Source organism: Camelus ferus, chromosome 1, assembly GCF_009834535.1.
Source record: "Camelus ferus isolate YT-003-E chromosome 1, BCGSAC_Cfer_1.0, whole genome shotgun sequence".
NCBI lineage: Eukaryota > Metazoa > Chordata > Mammalia > Artiodactyla > Camelidae > Camelus > Camelus ferus.
This window is the reverse complement of record NC_045696.1, coordinates 80809786-80827485: the sequence shown is the minus strand read 5'-3', so window position 1 is coordinate 80827485 and position 17700 is coordinate 80809786. Positions and strand designations below refer to the sequence as shown.

Genomic DNA, 17700 nt, shown 5'->3' with positions numbered 1-17700 from the left:
TGCTCTCTCGCCTTCCTGCTCCCTTTCCTAGCAGGTCACACCCTGGTCACAAAGAATACACATACTCTTTCCTATCTCTGGTGCTTTCCTCATCCTGGTCCCTCTGCTTAAAATTCTCCCCAAAACGACGTGCAGAGAGGTGTAAAAGTCTATAATTTACTACAATCACAACCTTACAAATGAAGAAACTAAGTTCCAGAGTAGAACATCTGGCACAGGGTTTGGAACAGCTAATTTAAGACAGAACTGAAAACTTTCCTCATTTTTATGGGCTTCTGCTTCTGATTCCTGAAATGTCCATGAATATCTCTGTTCCAGTCCTGAAAGTCTACTGGATTACTGTTTCCTCTTTCAGCCTCCCAAAATACATAGATTTCCATTTCCCTTTAAACTATCACTTTTTATTGCCTAAACCATTTTGTCTCTCCCTAAAGAAGCAAAGAGTAATTGACTTCTACCCAATGATTCAATCCAATTCCTCAAACATTTGCTGGTCACTTTATACGAGCACTTATGATGAGTGCAGTGAGGAAGACAAAAATGAATAAAAGATGTTCTTTACTCAAAAGGAGTTCGTAATCCAGTGGGAAAGACAAATATATGAATACATAGTGTGCTTATTATAATGGAAGAATGAGTCCAGAAGGTTTAAAATATTTGTTATACTTTTAAAAAATATATACATAGAACACAAATCCAAAAAATGTTCATATGCATGGAGGAAGAGCAAGTCGACACACTAAGAAAACTATAAGTGAAATGAAGAAAAGCTTAAAAAGAAAGCTATCTACAAATGTAAATATTTTAAAGCTAATGATTAACCCAGATCAACCGATCAACAAATATATGAGTACCTGTTATATATAAGCCATTTATTTCTGGTACAGATATATTCTGTACTATTTCAGACAATCAACAGCCCTCAAAACATTGATTATAATCATACAAAAAGAGACCTTTAAGGGCATCTGATCCAGTCCCCTCCTGGAGAAACAAAGGTCCCACTAGACTGTCTTATCCAGTGTATTTCCCCTGAGAGATCCAGCCCCCTCATTCTTCCCCAACAACTCAGACTTGAATTCTCTGTCTCTCTTGACCTTTCCATCTCCCTCATCCCCAGTAACCAGTCAACTACCAAACCTGTGGCTTCTGCCAGATTCATCCCACAGTGACATCCTTCCCACCTTCATGCTCTTCTTGCTTGTGGGTTGGGCTGCCCCAATAATTCCTAACGGGCTCTCCTGAAATCACTCTTTCTCTTCCCACGCCACCCATCACAATGCCAGAGTTGCCCTTCTTACACGCAGCTCTGATCATGCTGTTTCCTTGCCACCAAAATCCAAAAACCAAGAACTTGTTAACTTTCCAGCTCTCTCGCTCTCAATTCTATCTGTTTCTGGTTGTGCCTTCCCCCGCATCAACCCTCCAGTCCACCTAGCTAAACCATACCCCTACTCCCACACACATTCTGCACTCTCCCTCCCATCAGGAGACTGGGGTGGGCCATCCCCCCAGATGCCCTACCTGTCAAGGCTTTATCCACCTTACAAGATCCTGCTTAACCTCTCCCTCTTCCATTAGCGCTTCTCAGCTCTCCAGCTGTTCATTAATCTTCTGACCCACTCCTCCACACTCTGTTTCCCACTGCACATTACTTGTACTTATTTCACAGCATTTAATCTTTGAATTGTGGTTACTGATGTGTCAGCTAAACCATTAGGTCAGTGGTTCTCAGATCGTGGTCCCCAAACCAGCAGCATCAGCAGCATCTGGGAACTTGTTAGAAATGCAAATTCTCCGCCCAGCCCAGACCTACTGAATCAGAAACTCTAGGGTGAAGCCCAGCACTCTGTGTTCTGATGAGCCCTCCAGGGGATTCTGATGCACAGTGGAGTGTGAGAACCACTGCACCAGACCGTAAATCCCCTGAGGGCAGTGACAAGGACTAAGATTAATTCATCTCAGCTCCAGAGGCATGGCCTGAAACAGACAGAGTATCAGTGGAATTTCCGGAAATAAATTGCCCAGGGTCACACTAAGTTAGCAGCAGACACAAAATCAGAACTCAGGTTATCCCGAATATCAGACCAGAGTTCTTTGCACAATGTTCACAGTTTCCAACAGTAAATTCAGGCCATTTAAATCCATGCATAAAAAGCTACAAAGAGTAGAAAATGAATTAAATTGCCCAATAATGACAGACTGTACAATTAATAAATCAGGCCATTTGCAACCTGTCACGTAAAAATGATGAATTAGTTGAGCTGGCCGAGAAGGTTTACTTAGAGAGGCCCTGTTTGCATGAAAGGAGAAATCCTACAGGATTAAGATCCTACAGGATGAGTCCCTGAATTTGAGTAAGTCACTGAATTTGTGTTCTTCAAACTTCTCACAGGACTCACTATCAACAAGTACATTCTGCTCACAGAATGGATTTTAGGAGCAAACTCGGAAGGGTGTCCTTTTAAAAACATATTATATATATTGTGGATATTTCTTTTGAATGCATTTTTTTAAGTAAACAGCTTTTGACCAAAACATATGCAAATATCCTAATAATATGAAAAAAACTGGCATGTACTGATGTGAATTAGTTTTAAATTTCTCATTTACTTGCAACCTCCAATACAAAGTTGACCAAAGCTGGCTAAATTTTTTGAAAGTTCATTCCTTTTCTCTCAATCTTAAGAATTTTTAGAGGCTTATTAATCCTTAAGTGCTATCCTTCCCTAATAAGTTTCGTGATGGCTTTCACGTGAGAACAGTAAAATCCATTTTCCACTTTTTCATGACTTATTTGGAAAAAGATAGATAAATAATACATAAACATAAGTATCACTGACCCTTAAAATGGGAAACCTAAAGAAACTTTAAAGGGGAGGAAAAAGCAGTCAGGCCACTGAGTCCAGGTATCACCTTACCCTTGTGTATGACTGTCCTACTGCTGTAGTGTCAGCAATGGTAGGGGGGTGGGTTGGGTGAGATCAAAGAGGACTGATTAAAATGCTGAAGGGTGCAATGCAGAACTACATGACGAGGGTGTTTCCAGTGAATTACGGTCACTTAAATATCCTTTACTAATATAACTCTGTATTATAGCTGGAGATTGTCATTCTAAGTGAAGAAAGCCAGAAAGAGAAAGAAAAACACCATATGATATCACTCATATGTGGAATCTAACAAAGAAGAAAAGATACAAATTCTATTTACAAACTAAAAACAGACTCACGGACATGGAAAACAAACTATGGTTACCAAAGGGGAAACAGTGAAGAGGGATAAATTAGGGACTGGGGATTAACAGACACACGTTACTATATATATAGGATAGATAAACAAGGACCTACTGTATAGCACAGGGAACTATATTCAATTTCTTGTAATAACATGTAATGGAAAAGAATCTGAAAAGAAAAAAAATACATGTATGTATATGTATAACTGAATCACTTTGCTGTGCACCTGAAACTAGCATTGTTAATCAACTACACTTCAATAAAAAATTAAAATAAATAAATAAGTAAAACCCCAATTTTTGCAGCATTAAGCAATGGGTCTCACTTTGAAAGAAACCAAGGCTTTGTTTGGGGGAACAACATGGCCCAGGGCTAACTCCAGGGTGGCTGGTGAGCCCAGAGGCCAATTCGGGGCCTCCCCCCAGCTGGAGGGGTGTCACCATCCTCTCTCCCTCAGGGCGACGCCACTTCTCTTGTCCCACGTCAGCTCTGGGGGTTGTGGTGAAGAGGATCCCAAGGCCAAAGAAGCCAAGGTCTTATCTGAAACTGTCTCTCCCTCCCTCCCCCAGACCCAGCTTGGTTTGTGAGCCATGACAACAAAGAGAAATTCATCATTTCCAGTCATTCTTGCTCAATGAACATATGGTTTTAAGTAATGGACAAAGCTCACAGCCCTCCTGAGTCTTTGGCCCTAGGCAATCAAGGTGTAAGGAAACTTTTTCTGTACAGAAGTCATCAGATTAAGGATCTATGACTTAGTGAATAAACACATAAATTGAGAAAAAAAAATCCTGGATGGAATCAGGAGGTGGTGTCGATATAGGTACTGGTTTGATAAGAGAGAAGGAAAATGGAATGCTTGCTCTGGTAGTGTTAAAATAATCCTCATTACAGTCAATTAAGTGAGGTGCTTATCCTTCACGCTTAACTTGTGCTTTATTACCGTGCAATACAATGACTTCTTAACATGCTCGAAATGAATATTGCTATCATTTATTTGAATGCAATAGTAAATTCTTCATACTTACCTAGCCAGAGCTCAAGGTCCAGCTCTAAGCACATTACCTGATCTTCTTGGGAACTGACCCATAGGCCTGAATTTACTTTGCCATTTACGGAGTCAGTCATGTAGGGATGGGTCTCATACTCCTTACAGGAGGACTGAGTTCTAGCATTAGGGCTGCATGGGGACCCACCGCACACTAAGCCACTAACCCACGCCTGATTCAGAAGCACTCTAGTGGGCCAAATGGCTAGGTTATCTGGTCTCCAAGTATAATTGTCTACCCACAACTTTGATTTAAAAAAAAAAAAGGAAATTGCTTGTGACTAAAACCACTCCCTATAGTATTTCTGTGTGTGTGAACTGGCAAAGAAACAAGAACACGGAAAAGCACTGGATTTTAAAACAAAATTATCTAGTGAAATACAAGAGAAAATCTAAAACATGAAGAGAAGTAAAGGGAATGAAATCTTTTCAGGATTTTTTTCCTCTATTTTAAGCCAGTTCAATAAGCAGATTGGGATCTGCTATAGGTTAGATTTTTAGATGCATTAAAAAGAGGTGAAATATATGTTTACATACAGTTTATTTAATTATATGCTGTAGTAAAGGAAAAAACTGCACGCCGGAAGATTCGGTATAGAAGACAGAAAGCATGGAAGCTGATGTGGGGATTCCTACAACAAGTCTACCATTCTTCCAGAATAACAAGAGCAGTACATTGAGCGGGATTTTCAATGTTTCTGTTTAAGAAAAATCTGAAAAAAAAAAAAAAAAGAAAAGGATAAAAATTATTCCTAAACCCCATGTATTATTACACTTTCTAGGTTGTTTCAGTAAGACAGATGACTATAAATCTCTGTACAGGTGATCTCAGCAATAATTGAAAGTACTGAGTGCAACCTCAGTAAACAGACCGTTAACACCCCCAAAACTTAAATATTTATGTCTTAACTTTACTCCTGCAAAAAATTTTTTAAAACATGATAAAATCATGAGTGGCAATTTGATTTTTATTCTCCCCAATGAATAAATGCATAAATAGGATATTTAAAAGAACAAATAGAGGGAAAAATAAAATATATACATAAACAATAGTTATCTAACATTTTAAAACATCAGAACATTTTGATTTGAATAAAATCTTTAAAAAGCCAAATATAAGTAAATAATATTATATATTAATGATATAATAATAATAAATATATGATATAATAATAATGACACTGGATTATAACCCAAAGTTTAAGATGAATATCCATGGATCCATACTGATGTGAATAAATAATTGAATAAATAAATAAGTGGGGATGAAAAGACAAACCTGCCACGAAGAAGAGTTCTAAATCATTTATGTAGCTACTTGTCCCCCTCTAGGAGGTGGGTCATAACTCCCCATCTCAACAGTATGGGCTGTGCAGTGAGCTCCTTCCAAAGAGGACACTGTGAGAAGGGGAGAAAGAGGAACTTCACAATGGTGCAACCCTCCAGACACTCCCTCAGCCAAGTGACCAAAGTCAACCGCAGGAGGAAGTCACGTTGCTAGTGTGTGCCTCCATATGATGTGATGAGACCACCACTGTGGTCTTCCTCTCAAAGCCCATGACCCCAGTCAACTCATGAGGAAAACATCATAAAAATTCTAACTGAGGGACATTCTACAAAATACCTATGGGGGTACCTAACCAGTACCCCTTCAAACAGTGAAGGTCATCAAAAATATGGAAAATCTGAGAAACTAGCATAGGCTAAGAGGAGCCCAAGGAGACACGACAACATGGGATCCTGGATGGGATCTTGGACTAGAAAAAGACATTAGGGAAAAACCAAGCAATAAAGTATGGACTTTAGTCAGTAACAATGCGTCAAGATTGGTTCATTAATTACAGCAAATGTTCCATCCTAGTGTAAGATATTAATAAGGGAGGAAACCACAGTTTTCCCACATATATACTATCTTTGCAACTTCTCTACAAATCTGAAACAAAAAGTTTATTTTTAAAAAGGTAACTACACAAAACCATGTTTTTTAATGAGATGCTTTTGTTCAAAGGGGTTTAGAGAAGTACCAGAGCTCTGCTCTCTACGTCTCTGACTCCAGCTTCTGCTCCGATCCTAGCTTGCCCCTGAAACCCAGAGCAATTTGAAAATCACTATCATGAAAAACTGGGACATGCTGTCATAACAAAACACCAGCCCATTTCAGGCAGCCTGGCAGGACTGGACTGCACCACGTAGCCTGGCCTTCAGCTGACTGCGTTAGACCTCAAGCTCTATGCGGGCAGAACCACATGTTAGACGCACAAGCCCATGTGAGCACTCCCTTGGCATCAAAGACTGCCTGATAAACTCTCCAATACCAGCATGGGCAGCACTGTTGCAAACACAGGATGAGGGCTTCCACTGCCGGTCCTACTGGCCTTCCTTGGCAGTAGATCTGCAAAAATTACTCCCCCATTACTCAAGTCTGTTGCCTGCGAGATCAGACCGGGCTAGCATTTCCAGCGTGCCTTTCTGGCCTCCTGGTGTCTTGAGGTGAGTGATGCACACCCTCTCACCCCCATCACTCCCCCCGAAATCGCCCCTGGTAGAACTCAGGAAAGGGGAGACAAAGGAGTTTCCCCAAATCGGTCAGGTTTATTTTATATCACCTTCATGTTTAATTGATCTACTTTATCACAGATCAACCACCCACAGAACAAATGGGTACGACTAAATCAAGTCCTTGGACGCTCTCTGAAGTTGAAGGTAACATTCACATAAACAGCTACAGATTTTGCTTCCCATCAGTTGAGAGTGGCCCCTGTTCCAAATGGCAAGCGATATCTCAGCAATGAGTCACCGTCATGAAGGTAACATCCGCGGGGTCAGGAAAGAACGATTAGGAAAACAGATGACTCACTTGGGAACCCAAGGTTCACACTAACATCATCTACTTACTTAGAGGTTGGAGAGGCCTTCATTTAACAAGTCATTAGTGAGCACCTACTGTGTGCCAGGAAAGCCCCAGCTCTCATGGAGCTCAAGTTCTCATCAAGAAAACTCAATATTCAAGAAAAGAAGACACAAAGAATTCAGATAGTAATAGGTGATAAGTGAACATCACCCACAGTAAAAGGCTAGGACGATGAGGCTGTGGGCAAAGCAAGGTGGACTGTAGGGGAGGCAGATTTGATAGTCGAGGAAAGACTTTCTAGAGAGGTGACTTTTGAACTTTTTATCACTGTTTCAAATGTCAAAAGGAGGCAATTCATGCAAAAACTCAGGAGAAGGGTGTTCCAGGAGAGGGAAGGACACAATGCAAAGGCCCCAAAATGGGAACAAGTTAGTGTGCTCCAGAAACAGAATCCTCCTGACAATCCCCAGACACAGGCCACCACAGCTCAGAAAGGAGAAAACTGAGGCTGACGTGGGAATAAACCCAGCACAGCCGACTCCCCCACTAGGGTGCAGGCACCACACACAGCTGTCTCCTTACGTGGGGATCTAGGCCCAACAGAACTGAACATGGGGAATCAGGCCCTCACATGAGGAACAGGTTCATGGGGCAGAGTCAGCCTCTGAAAGCTGTTTCACAAGAAGAGAATTTGAGGCCAAACATAAAAATCCAGGCTCCTATGCAATGTGGCCAGGGCCTAGTAGCCCCAGTGACTTGACACCATCCAGGGCACATGAGGCCCAGGGCTGGGCAGCAAGGACCCCGAGGAGGAGGCACTGGGCGACCGTCAAAGTCCCAAGGGAACTTAACAGGCTGCTGCACTGAGTCTCCCCACCCCAAGGATCCCAACTGAGTAGGTCTGCGGCAGAACCTGGGAATCTAAATGTAAGTGATTCCCCGGCGATTCAGTTCAGGCAGACCTTAGAATCGCCATCGTCGGGAGTGAGGAGGAGGCGAGCTCTTCCTGGAGGGGGAGCTGAGTCTGAAGAATCTTTTCTCTACAAACAAACAGCATCAAGGATTAAAGTGAATGCAGTTGAGATTTTCTTAAAAATGTATGAAACCAAACAATGCTGTACCAAGTAACAGGAAAGACAGTTAAGAACATGGCATAACTAGGTGTATTCCCTTCCCTTCAACCACATCTCCAAGTTCAGGAGAGATTACCTTTGTTTGCAATCTGATATATTTAATGTAAGTTTAAAATCTAAACTGAAGCAATCTGACTTTTCATAATGGCATGTTTAATGATTGGCTCATGAAATTCCCAAAAGTTTAAAAATCTGCTCTCAGTATGAGCCAGTCCCAGCACACCACTGGCCAAAAGCTTTAAAAAAACAGTCCACGCCATTTCCTTCCCTTTTTCTCTTCGGGTCTTAGTCTTTTCTTCCCTGCAATGAGGCTACAGTAGTGTCTTCATATCTGTTCCCGGGAGCCCCATGGTGCCAGCAGCTGAGGGGCAGCCGGTGCCAGGAGGCAGGCAGGGAGAGGAGACGGGAGGGAGCAGCTGGCTACTGGCCCCATCTAGGAATCGGCAAGAAGAACAGCTCTGTGGGGGAGGGTATAGCTCAGTGGTAGAGTGTGTGCCTAGCATGCACGGGGTCCTGGGTTCAATCCCCAGTACCTCCATTAAAGATAAATAAATAAAAACCTAATTACCTCTCCCCCAAAATAAAACAAAATAAGTAAATTAAAAAGAATAGCTCTGCTTTGGGGTGTTTTACATCCTGGGGTTTCACAGAAGAACTCAATCAGAAAAGCAGTTCTTGGGGACAGGGGTCGGGAAAAGTAACTACAATTTTTTTCGTAAAGTGTCAGCACTGCTGGCCGAGGTTACTGACACAGCATCGACACGTCCATGCATGATTTATGCGGACATATCTCACCCACACCCCTATAAAGCTGGTGGTGCCAGCGATGCCCTCCTCCCATTTAGTGTGACCCTGAAGAACAGGACAGGAGGGGTGTTTTTCCATCACAGCACGAGAGAGCCCACTTTTACCTTGAGAGTGCACTCTATTCTTAATTCTAAATACATTTTAAAAATACACCTCTAACTCACGAACATAGAAAACAAACTATGGTTACCAGGGGAGAAGAGGGGGATAGATTAGGCATTTGGGATTGACAGACACACATTATTATATATCAAATAGGTAAACAACATGGACCTACCGTATAGCACAGGGACTATATTCAATTTCTTGTAACGAGCCATAATGGAAAAGAAATTGAAAAAATACATATGTATGTATGTATATGTATAACTGAATCGCTTGTTGTACACCGGAAACTAGCATTGTAAACAGACAACACTTCAATAAAAAATAAGAATAAAAAAAATACCTCTGTACATACACACATTGGTAAAGAGCAATGAATCATATCTCTCCTACTAAATGCCAAGCTGTGCTTATAAATTAAGAAAAATCAAATTTTCCAGCTCATGTCAAAACATATGCCCTAAAGGTATGATTTTCAAAGGCATACAGTCCACACCCTCCAGTTGTAACCAGCTCTGTTGCCAGAAGTCTTCCTACTGCTTCTCATCGCTGGGGTCTCATGGAATGCCATTCTCACTCCAGAATTCCTCCCGGGCAAGATTCATTTTTCCCTGGTCCAAATCCCCCCACGTCCCCATGCCCATATCTCCTCTAGCAGCAATCCCAGTTTGCTTGGCTATTTATGGATATCACACTTGCTGGGTTTGGGGTGCAGCAGGGAGGGCGATGTGTGAAAGAGGGGAATCTAACATTTATGTGTCATTTCTGTGTTCCAGGCTCTATGCTAAACACTTTACAGGCATTGTTTCCTGTAGTCCTCACAAGAATCCTATGAGATAGGTACTGTTTTTACCCCCATTTTACAGATAGGGAAAACAAGGGCAGAGAGGATTTTTTAAGTTACTCATCTCAGGCCACATGGTGCTAAAGTGCTCAGGACCTGAATCCAAGCTCTCAGGCTCCTCGGCCAAGGCTTGCAGCCACTATTCCTCCCAGTGAGGAACTTATGGGGCTCACCTGTGCCTTACTGCTATTTACCTTACTTGCCTGCCAAACACCTGCTTCACTCCATCACTGCCCCATCACCCTGCTTCTAGCCAAGTCAGTGGCAGCTTAGGGTTCAGACTGGAAGTGAGGGTTAGGGTTAAAAATCTTTGCTCCATGTTTCTAACACTGAAATATTTACCATCTACAATATCCTACCAGGTGCTTTTTTTCCTTAGGATTCCTTGGGCTAGATTCCCCCACCTTTTTAGTTTTAGTTAATCTAAAAAAAGATACCAATAAACTTATTTACAAAACAGAAATAGACTCACAGATATAGAAAATAAACATAGTTACCAAAGGGGAAGACAGGGAGGGATAAAGTAGGAGTTTGGGATGAACAGATACACACTACTATATATAAAACAGATAAACAACAAGGACCTACTATATAAGCACGGGGCCTTTTTAATTTTTAAATCTTTTTGGCATCACAATCATGTTAGTACCAAAAATATACTTCATCTCCAAATCCTGTACCCTTACTTGAGCTTATGTTTTTACTCCAAAGTGGAGATAATGATGAGATTTAAAAACAATATCAAACCTCATCTTCATTTTTTTCCTACTCTTAGCCCCTTTTATCAAATTTCCCACTTTGGGTTCTGCACATTTATACCACTGCTCCCCCATACATCTGGAAGTCTTTTCCTGCTCCAAGCCATGGAACCCCCATTTCAATCCACTGCTATCTCCCTAATCTCCTTATTTCAAACAACTCCTTCCTCAGAACTTGGGTAGAGAATACTGCAGAAAAAGGCCAGTAAAATGAGTACAGCTGCCAGTCCAAAATGCCACAGAACGTCCACTCCCCATCTACAGATTTATTTGTAAAAATAGTTAAACAGCACAGCAGAATACATAATAAATAATACATTAACCATAAAAACCTTCTATTCTGGAAATACCTACATAATGAAATGAATCACACTATCTTCCTTGATTTGTTAAATGAACCCTTTGATTCAGCTCACACCTACTGGGCAGTGGAGACACAAAAATGACAAAACCACAATCTGTGACTTCTCACGGGGAAGACAGGTGATAAAATAATTGCAAACCCAGTGTTATAATATCATACTATACACAAAATCCATTCATATAAAAGTAGTGTCAACAAAAACAGACTAGGTTGGTATGAAGATCCCTAGCAAGGACTGAGAGTTCCCTTGTATCTTCTTGTCCACGCGTTTTGTTGCTTAGCAATGGTTTTAAGCAACATTAAGATCACTTCAGGATAAAGACCTGAATGAGACCTGAAATCATGAAACTCCTAGAAGAAAACATTGGCAGAATGCTCTCTAACAACCGTCTTAGCAAAGTCTTTCTGGATATGTCTCCTCAGGCAAAGGAAATAAAAGCAAAAATAAACAAGTGGGACTATATTAAACTAAAAAGCTTCTGCACAGCAAAGAAAACCATCAACAAATCAAAAACACAACCTACCTACTGAATGGGAAGAGATATTTGCAAATCATATATTTGGTAAGGGGATAATACCCAAAATATATAAAGAATGCATACAACTCAACATCAAAAAACAAACAAACAAACAACCCAATCTAAAAACGTGCAGAGGAGATGATTAAACATTTTCCCAAAGGAGACATACAGATGGCCACAGGCACATTAAAAGATGTTTGATATCACTAATTATTAGGGAAATTCAAATCAAAACCACAATGAGCTATCACCTCATGCCTGTTAGAATGGCTCTTATCAAAAAGGCAAGAAATAACAAGCGTTGGCAAGGATGTGGAGAAAAAGGGAAGCCTCATGCACTGTTGATGGGAATATAAACTGGTGCAGCCACTATGGAAAACAGTATGGTGATTCCTCAAAAAATTAAGAATAGAACTACCATATGATCCAGCTATCCCATTTCTGACTATTTCTCCAAAGAATACAAAAATACTAATTCAAAAAGATATCTGCACCCCTATGTTAATTGCAGCATTATTTATAATAGCCAAGATATGGAAACAACCGAAGTGCCCATCAATAAATGAATGGGTAAAGAAGATGTGGTATATACAATGGAATATTACTCAACCATAAAGTAGATGAGATCTTTCCATTTGCACAAAACAAATAAAAATAAACAAGTGGGACTACATCATACTAAAAAGCTTTTGCACAGCAAAGGAAAACATCAACAAATCGAAAAGACAACTTACCTACCAAATGGAAGAAGATAGTTGCAAATCATATATTTGATAAAGGATTAATATCTTGATGACCTTGATAATATTATGCTAAGTGAAAGAAGTCAGATGGAGAGAAACAAATACTGTATGATTTCACTCTTAGGTGGAATAGAAAAAACAAACAAAAAAAGCCCCCCCCCAAAAGAACAAACTAACCAAACCAAACACACTGATAGAGAACAATGTAGTGGTTAGCAGAGGGGAAGGGCCAGGTTGGGGGGGTAAACGGAGGGGGTGAAATGGGTAAAGGGAGTCAACTGTACTGTGACAGATGGAAACTAAATTTTGGCGGCTGTCGTGCACACAGAAGTAGAAATACTATGCTGTACACACAAAACTTACATAGTGTTATGAACCAATGTTACCTCAATAAAATAATAATAAATAAATAATCACTCTAAGATAAACCAAAGGAGAGCTATTTTTCCACTACATTTGACATTTCAAAGGGCATCATTAAGATGAACCACACGGAAGCACAGGCTTGTGTAAAGAACTGACAACGGTGTCAGCACCCTGTCTTCTGTGCTGGCTCCATTCTCTGCACTGGTTTCTCCCTCCCTTTCCACTGCCTTCGTTTCCCCATGTTTATTCCTTATTCTCCTTCATCCAAATGTACTTACTGTCTGTAAAAGCCTACTTTGAAAAAGATCACTGTTGAATACTAAACTTTTATTTTCCTGATCTTAATATAAAGTTTGTCAGCTTATGACCTTAGAAGTCTCTCTCTCTCTCAACAAAAGAACTGACCAAACAAAATTATTTTTATTTCCATGTTGCTTTTGGCTGATTTTCTTTTGTGCGTCAGAGGCTTTCAGAAGGTTCCCAATTCTAGGTCCAAAAAGCTCAAAAAAAAAAAAAAGATTGAATACAGAATAAAATATTCCTTTTACGCAGAGGGGAGCCTGAGGTCACAGGCATCACCAGCAACTGGGGAAGGAATCTGGGATTCTGGAATCCTAAGCAGCAAGACTTTCCAGGGCCCACAGTGGGTCACAAGCTTCGGCTCCATCCGCCCCGACATAACCCAGGCCTTTATTTAGCAGATTAGCTCTGGGATGGTTATAATGATTATTAAAATATTGAAGTATCTTTCCCAATTGGCAAATATTACCCACCAATACACATCGTGGCCTTCCCAGACCCTCCCAGAATCCCTGTCCCAACCACCTCACAATCAAGAGGTAAGATTTGATCCAGTAGAGGGTCTCCAGGACCCTGCCCCAGCACTCTCCGAGCTGGACACAACCACACTCCATTTTAATCTCCTCTACTGAAAAATCAGAGAGTTCAACTAATTGAGTTGTGCTTTGATTACAATTATGTCAAATTATTTATCCCTGAGGACGAAGACAAGCTAGGAGTACAACAAGATGAAAAAAGTTCATTTGTTAGGAGGGGGAAATCATGGGCTATATTTTTCTGGTGAGACAGCAGTGCCAAAATCCTGGGTTCAGGATGCCTGGGATGGAACCCCAGCTCTGCCGCTCACTGTGCCTCAATTATTTCATCTATAAAATGGGATGGTAGGACTATTACCTACATCACAGGGTTGTTTTGAGAATAAAACGTGTTTATATTTGTAAAATGCTTGGAATAGTGCCTGGCACACAGTAAGCATCTTTAAGTGTTGATTAAATAAGCAAATCATTTTATTCTGTTGCAGAATGTTTGTTCAATAATTCAAAAATTAAGCAAGTTTCACAGCACAAAGGAAAAAAATAACTGTGACACTATGAAACACTATGAAACATACCATACACTGTTGTTTAATAACCCAGCACTAAAACATCTGGGATCCAGATTTTACTCTGCACTTTGAATTTAGGGAAACTAACACTCAGATTTGTACCATTCCTTTTCTCACCAGAAATGTCACAGGCTTATGGGAAATGTAGGTTGTGAGTTTCTCATTTTAACCCTGAACAACATTTATCCACACCCTGGTGAAAGAATACATTTTATTTTGTGGTGCTAAGACTTAAAGGATTATAAACATAAAGCCAGGCCTGGCACAGCCACAGCCTCTCTCGTGGACACAATGACTCACACTAACTGTGAGTTTAAAGGGCCGTATCTTACCTCTACCTCGATCAGTCCTCTACCATCAATCTTTAGTAAACACCTGGCATGGAAAGGAATCTGCTCACCCAGCAGCTAGCTTGACCAAAATTGCTTTTAGTTTCTAAAACACTGCCACAACTTGAGCTCAAGCATAATTTAGAAACACGCTACTGCACTGCTAAGGAGACAAAGTATTTCATTTTTCTGTTAGGTATTCAGGGGAGGAAAGAACAACTCCCTTACCTGTTTCTCCTTCTTGCCAACTACACCTCACAGTACCTTTCTATACAAATTTAAGTAGCTCACAAGCTTATCTTCATATAGTAACGTATTAGACCTTTCCTGATGGATATAAGATTTACTAAACATAGTCTGGCTACAGCTTCCTTCATCTTTAAAAGTGAATTTCTCTAAAGCTATGAGAAGGAACTCAAATCTTGCTTAATGAGAAAACTAAAGCTTGCATCATAATCATTATCTTTAAAATAATTATTAAAACCCTAAAAGAAAGACGAAAAGAGTTTAGTGGAGGGATAGTGGTGACGGTGCACATCGATGTGAAAGTACTTAATGACACTGAACTAGATGTTGAACAATGGTTAAAATGGCAAATTTTGTATACTATGTGTATTTTACCACAATAAAAATAGAATAAAATAACTTTTTAAAAATCCTGTAAGAATTGAAGGTAAATGAATTTTAAAACAACAACAACAACAACAAAAGAAACATACACTTAGTAATCAGACAGTTTCCAAGGAGCAGGGTCCCCTGCTACCCAGTTATAAGTGAATCAACAAGCCTAAATGAATGCTTTACAGCACTTCTCACCATGGTTGACAAATATTCTCACATCAGGGACAAACATAGTAAAGACACATCTTCCTCAAAGCCTTAACTACTTACATGTTTTATATTGATTGTGAATGATACTAGATCCTGTGAAGACAGACTGTGAGCTCAGACATTAGTGGAAAGATCCCCAAACAATATTTAAAGGCTGTGTACGAATATAAGCTAAAAGCCTGTGCACAATTCACCTGTATGTATGTTACCACAAAACATATAATATTGACATAAACCCTACTCAAACAGGCAGTGTGAAAAAGTGGTGTCCGTTAACAGTTCAAGTTAAAGATTCTTTTCATTCTTTACACTTTCATTGCACCATTAATTAGCCAGTTAACGCAACACAGAGATCTCTGGGTACCTCGGTCTCCCAAAAGCCCCAGGAAAGCCCCCAAAGGGCGATCTCAGCTGAAACTGGTAGGCTTGGCAGATGAAGTTAAGGGAACTCATTCTGGGGGAAGACCTAGGGATAATCAAACGCAGAAATCCTTGTGGTCTTTAAGAATCTACTTGCCTTTATTACTTCACAGAGGAAGTAAAGAAGGCAATAATCCGAGACTAAGAGAAGGAGCAAATATAGGCGTGGCGGCAGTTCTGTTCTGGACTGATTCTACAAGGGCAGTTCTGAAGGGCGTCACAAAATCCTATTCAAGGCCAAGGCTTGGAGCATCGTGCTCTTGGATCTGAGACCTAAGTCCCAAATACCTTGAGCTAGAGCGAAAAAAACAAGTCCCTTTACACACGCCCAGCTCCTTGCCCCCTCGTCCCCTGCCCCACCCCGGCGTCATCACCTCCTGGGCGCCACAGCGAGCAGCTGTGTGGCCACAAGCCAGGGACAGTGCATCTGGCAGGCTGGGCTCTAAGCCTCGGAATGCAGCACTTCCTGGTTGGTCCGGGATGCTGGTCCCATCGCGCCCGCCATCCCGCTCATCCCACAGGGGACGCGAACCCGGGAGCGCGAGATGACCCGGCGACACCAGACACACTGCACTGGGGACACCAGACACACTGCACTGGGGGCCCCAGCGGTGGGGCAGACAGGTGCATCCTGCAGAGGACGCCTCCAACTTCGGGTGGAGCCAGCGCGGCCCTGCGCTCCAGGCAGCCGCGGGCCCTTGGCAGAAGTGCGCGCGCAAGTCGTCAGCGTCTACTCTGCTGGAACTGGGACGAAGGTGTGCGCAGGAGGCCCCTAGGGGCTGCCAGGGAGGCCGGTCCCGCGAGGCCTCATGGCGCTGGCGCCCGCCGCGGACGCCACTGCCAAGGTCCCGTCCAAGTTGGGCGGGGAGCGGCCAGCTGCCCGCAGCCGACGGGAGGAGGGACGGAGGGCGAGCGCAGCGGAAACCGGGCGCCCGCGGGATCTCTGCGCGCCCAGACCGCGGCGCGGCTCCTACCTGAGGAGCGAGGGCGGCCGCGGCGCGGCTCCTACCTGTGGAGCGAGGGCGGCCGCGGGAGCCTGCGCGGTGGCGCTGGAGTCTCGGGGCTCGGGCGCAGCTGGCACCGCTGGAGGCGCGGGAGGAGGGAAGGAGGGAGGACCAGAGTGGGGACCGCGCCGCCGCCCGGAACTCGGCCCGCGGATTCGCGCTGGCCTGGCAGGGGTGGGGCGAGGAGGTGCCGGTCCGAGTGCGTCGCGGCGCAGGTTGGCGGCCCGCGCTGGGCACGAGGGCTCGGGCGGCTGGGCCTCTCTCCTGATCCCTGTTTCTGATTCTCTCTTCCCCCTAAGTTTCAAACTCAACCGCATCAACCAAGGGAATGTTCACTAGTGTTTTTACTATCAGGTACCCTTGAGTAGCCAAATGCCCAGGCGCTGTTATAGGAGCTTTGCCTATGTTGTCTAATCTTCGTCTATCGCAGCTGATAGCCATGATTGGCCTATTTTACAGGTTAAAAACAGGGTCAAAAAGTGAAATAACGTGCCCAACGTGACACAGTTAAGAAGTAGGAGCTTTGTTGACGTCATCTATAAGCCTGCTTCCAACTCTCTGGCGTTTGCGTTATCACTAATTTACAAGCAAGGAAACCGAGACTCAGAAGAGTGAAGTAACCAGCTTAAGGTCACCCAACCAAGAACACAGGCGATCGGAACTCGTGTCTTGATGTCTTTAAAGCTCAAGCTGGGTATAATTCAGAAATCTTAGTATAAAATAATAAATCAGGAGTAAAACATGGAAAGTTCCCATTGCGCCCGTAGAACTGCCCCAACACAGCAATTTTGATGTCCACTTAGAATACAGTCTTAATAGAAAAAGAACCAGTTGCCATGTGGCTTGAATAGCAGCCCTTTTGGAATATAGCTTTGAATGTAAGCCAACTCCGACCTCATTACACAATATTGTGTTCCGCCAAAGCCGAAGGAAGG

At 42.3% G+C, this 17700-nt stretch overlaps 2 protein-coding genes across 2 annotated transcripts in view; both read right to left on the bottom strand.

Moving 5' to 3' along the window:
* Positions 1-17019, bottom strand: part of PLD1 (phospholipase D1) — a 173219-nt gene extending 156200 nt beyond the window's left edge. The window contains exon 1 of the mRNA XM_032484383.1: positions 16771-17019. The gene's annotated coding sequence lies outside the window, so the exon portion shown is untranslated. The remainder of the gene's footprint in view (positions 1-16770) is intronic.
* LOC116665167 (vegetative cell wall protein gp1-like) lies at positions 4812-17342 on the bottom strand. The gene is made up of 3 exons (XM_032484399.1): positions 16736-17342; positions 5564-5682; positions 4812-4997 (listed from the first exon to the last, which is right to left on the bottom strand). Exons 1-2 carry the CDS (start codon positions 17080-17082, stop codon positions 5640-5642), a joined length of 390 nt encoding a protein of 129 aa, XP_032340290.1. The 5' UTR covers positions 17083-17342; the 3' UTR covers positions 4812-4997; positions 5564-5639.
* Between the last annotated feature and the right edge of the window lie 358 nt (positions 17343-17700).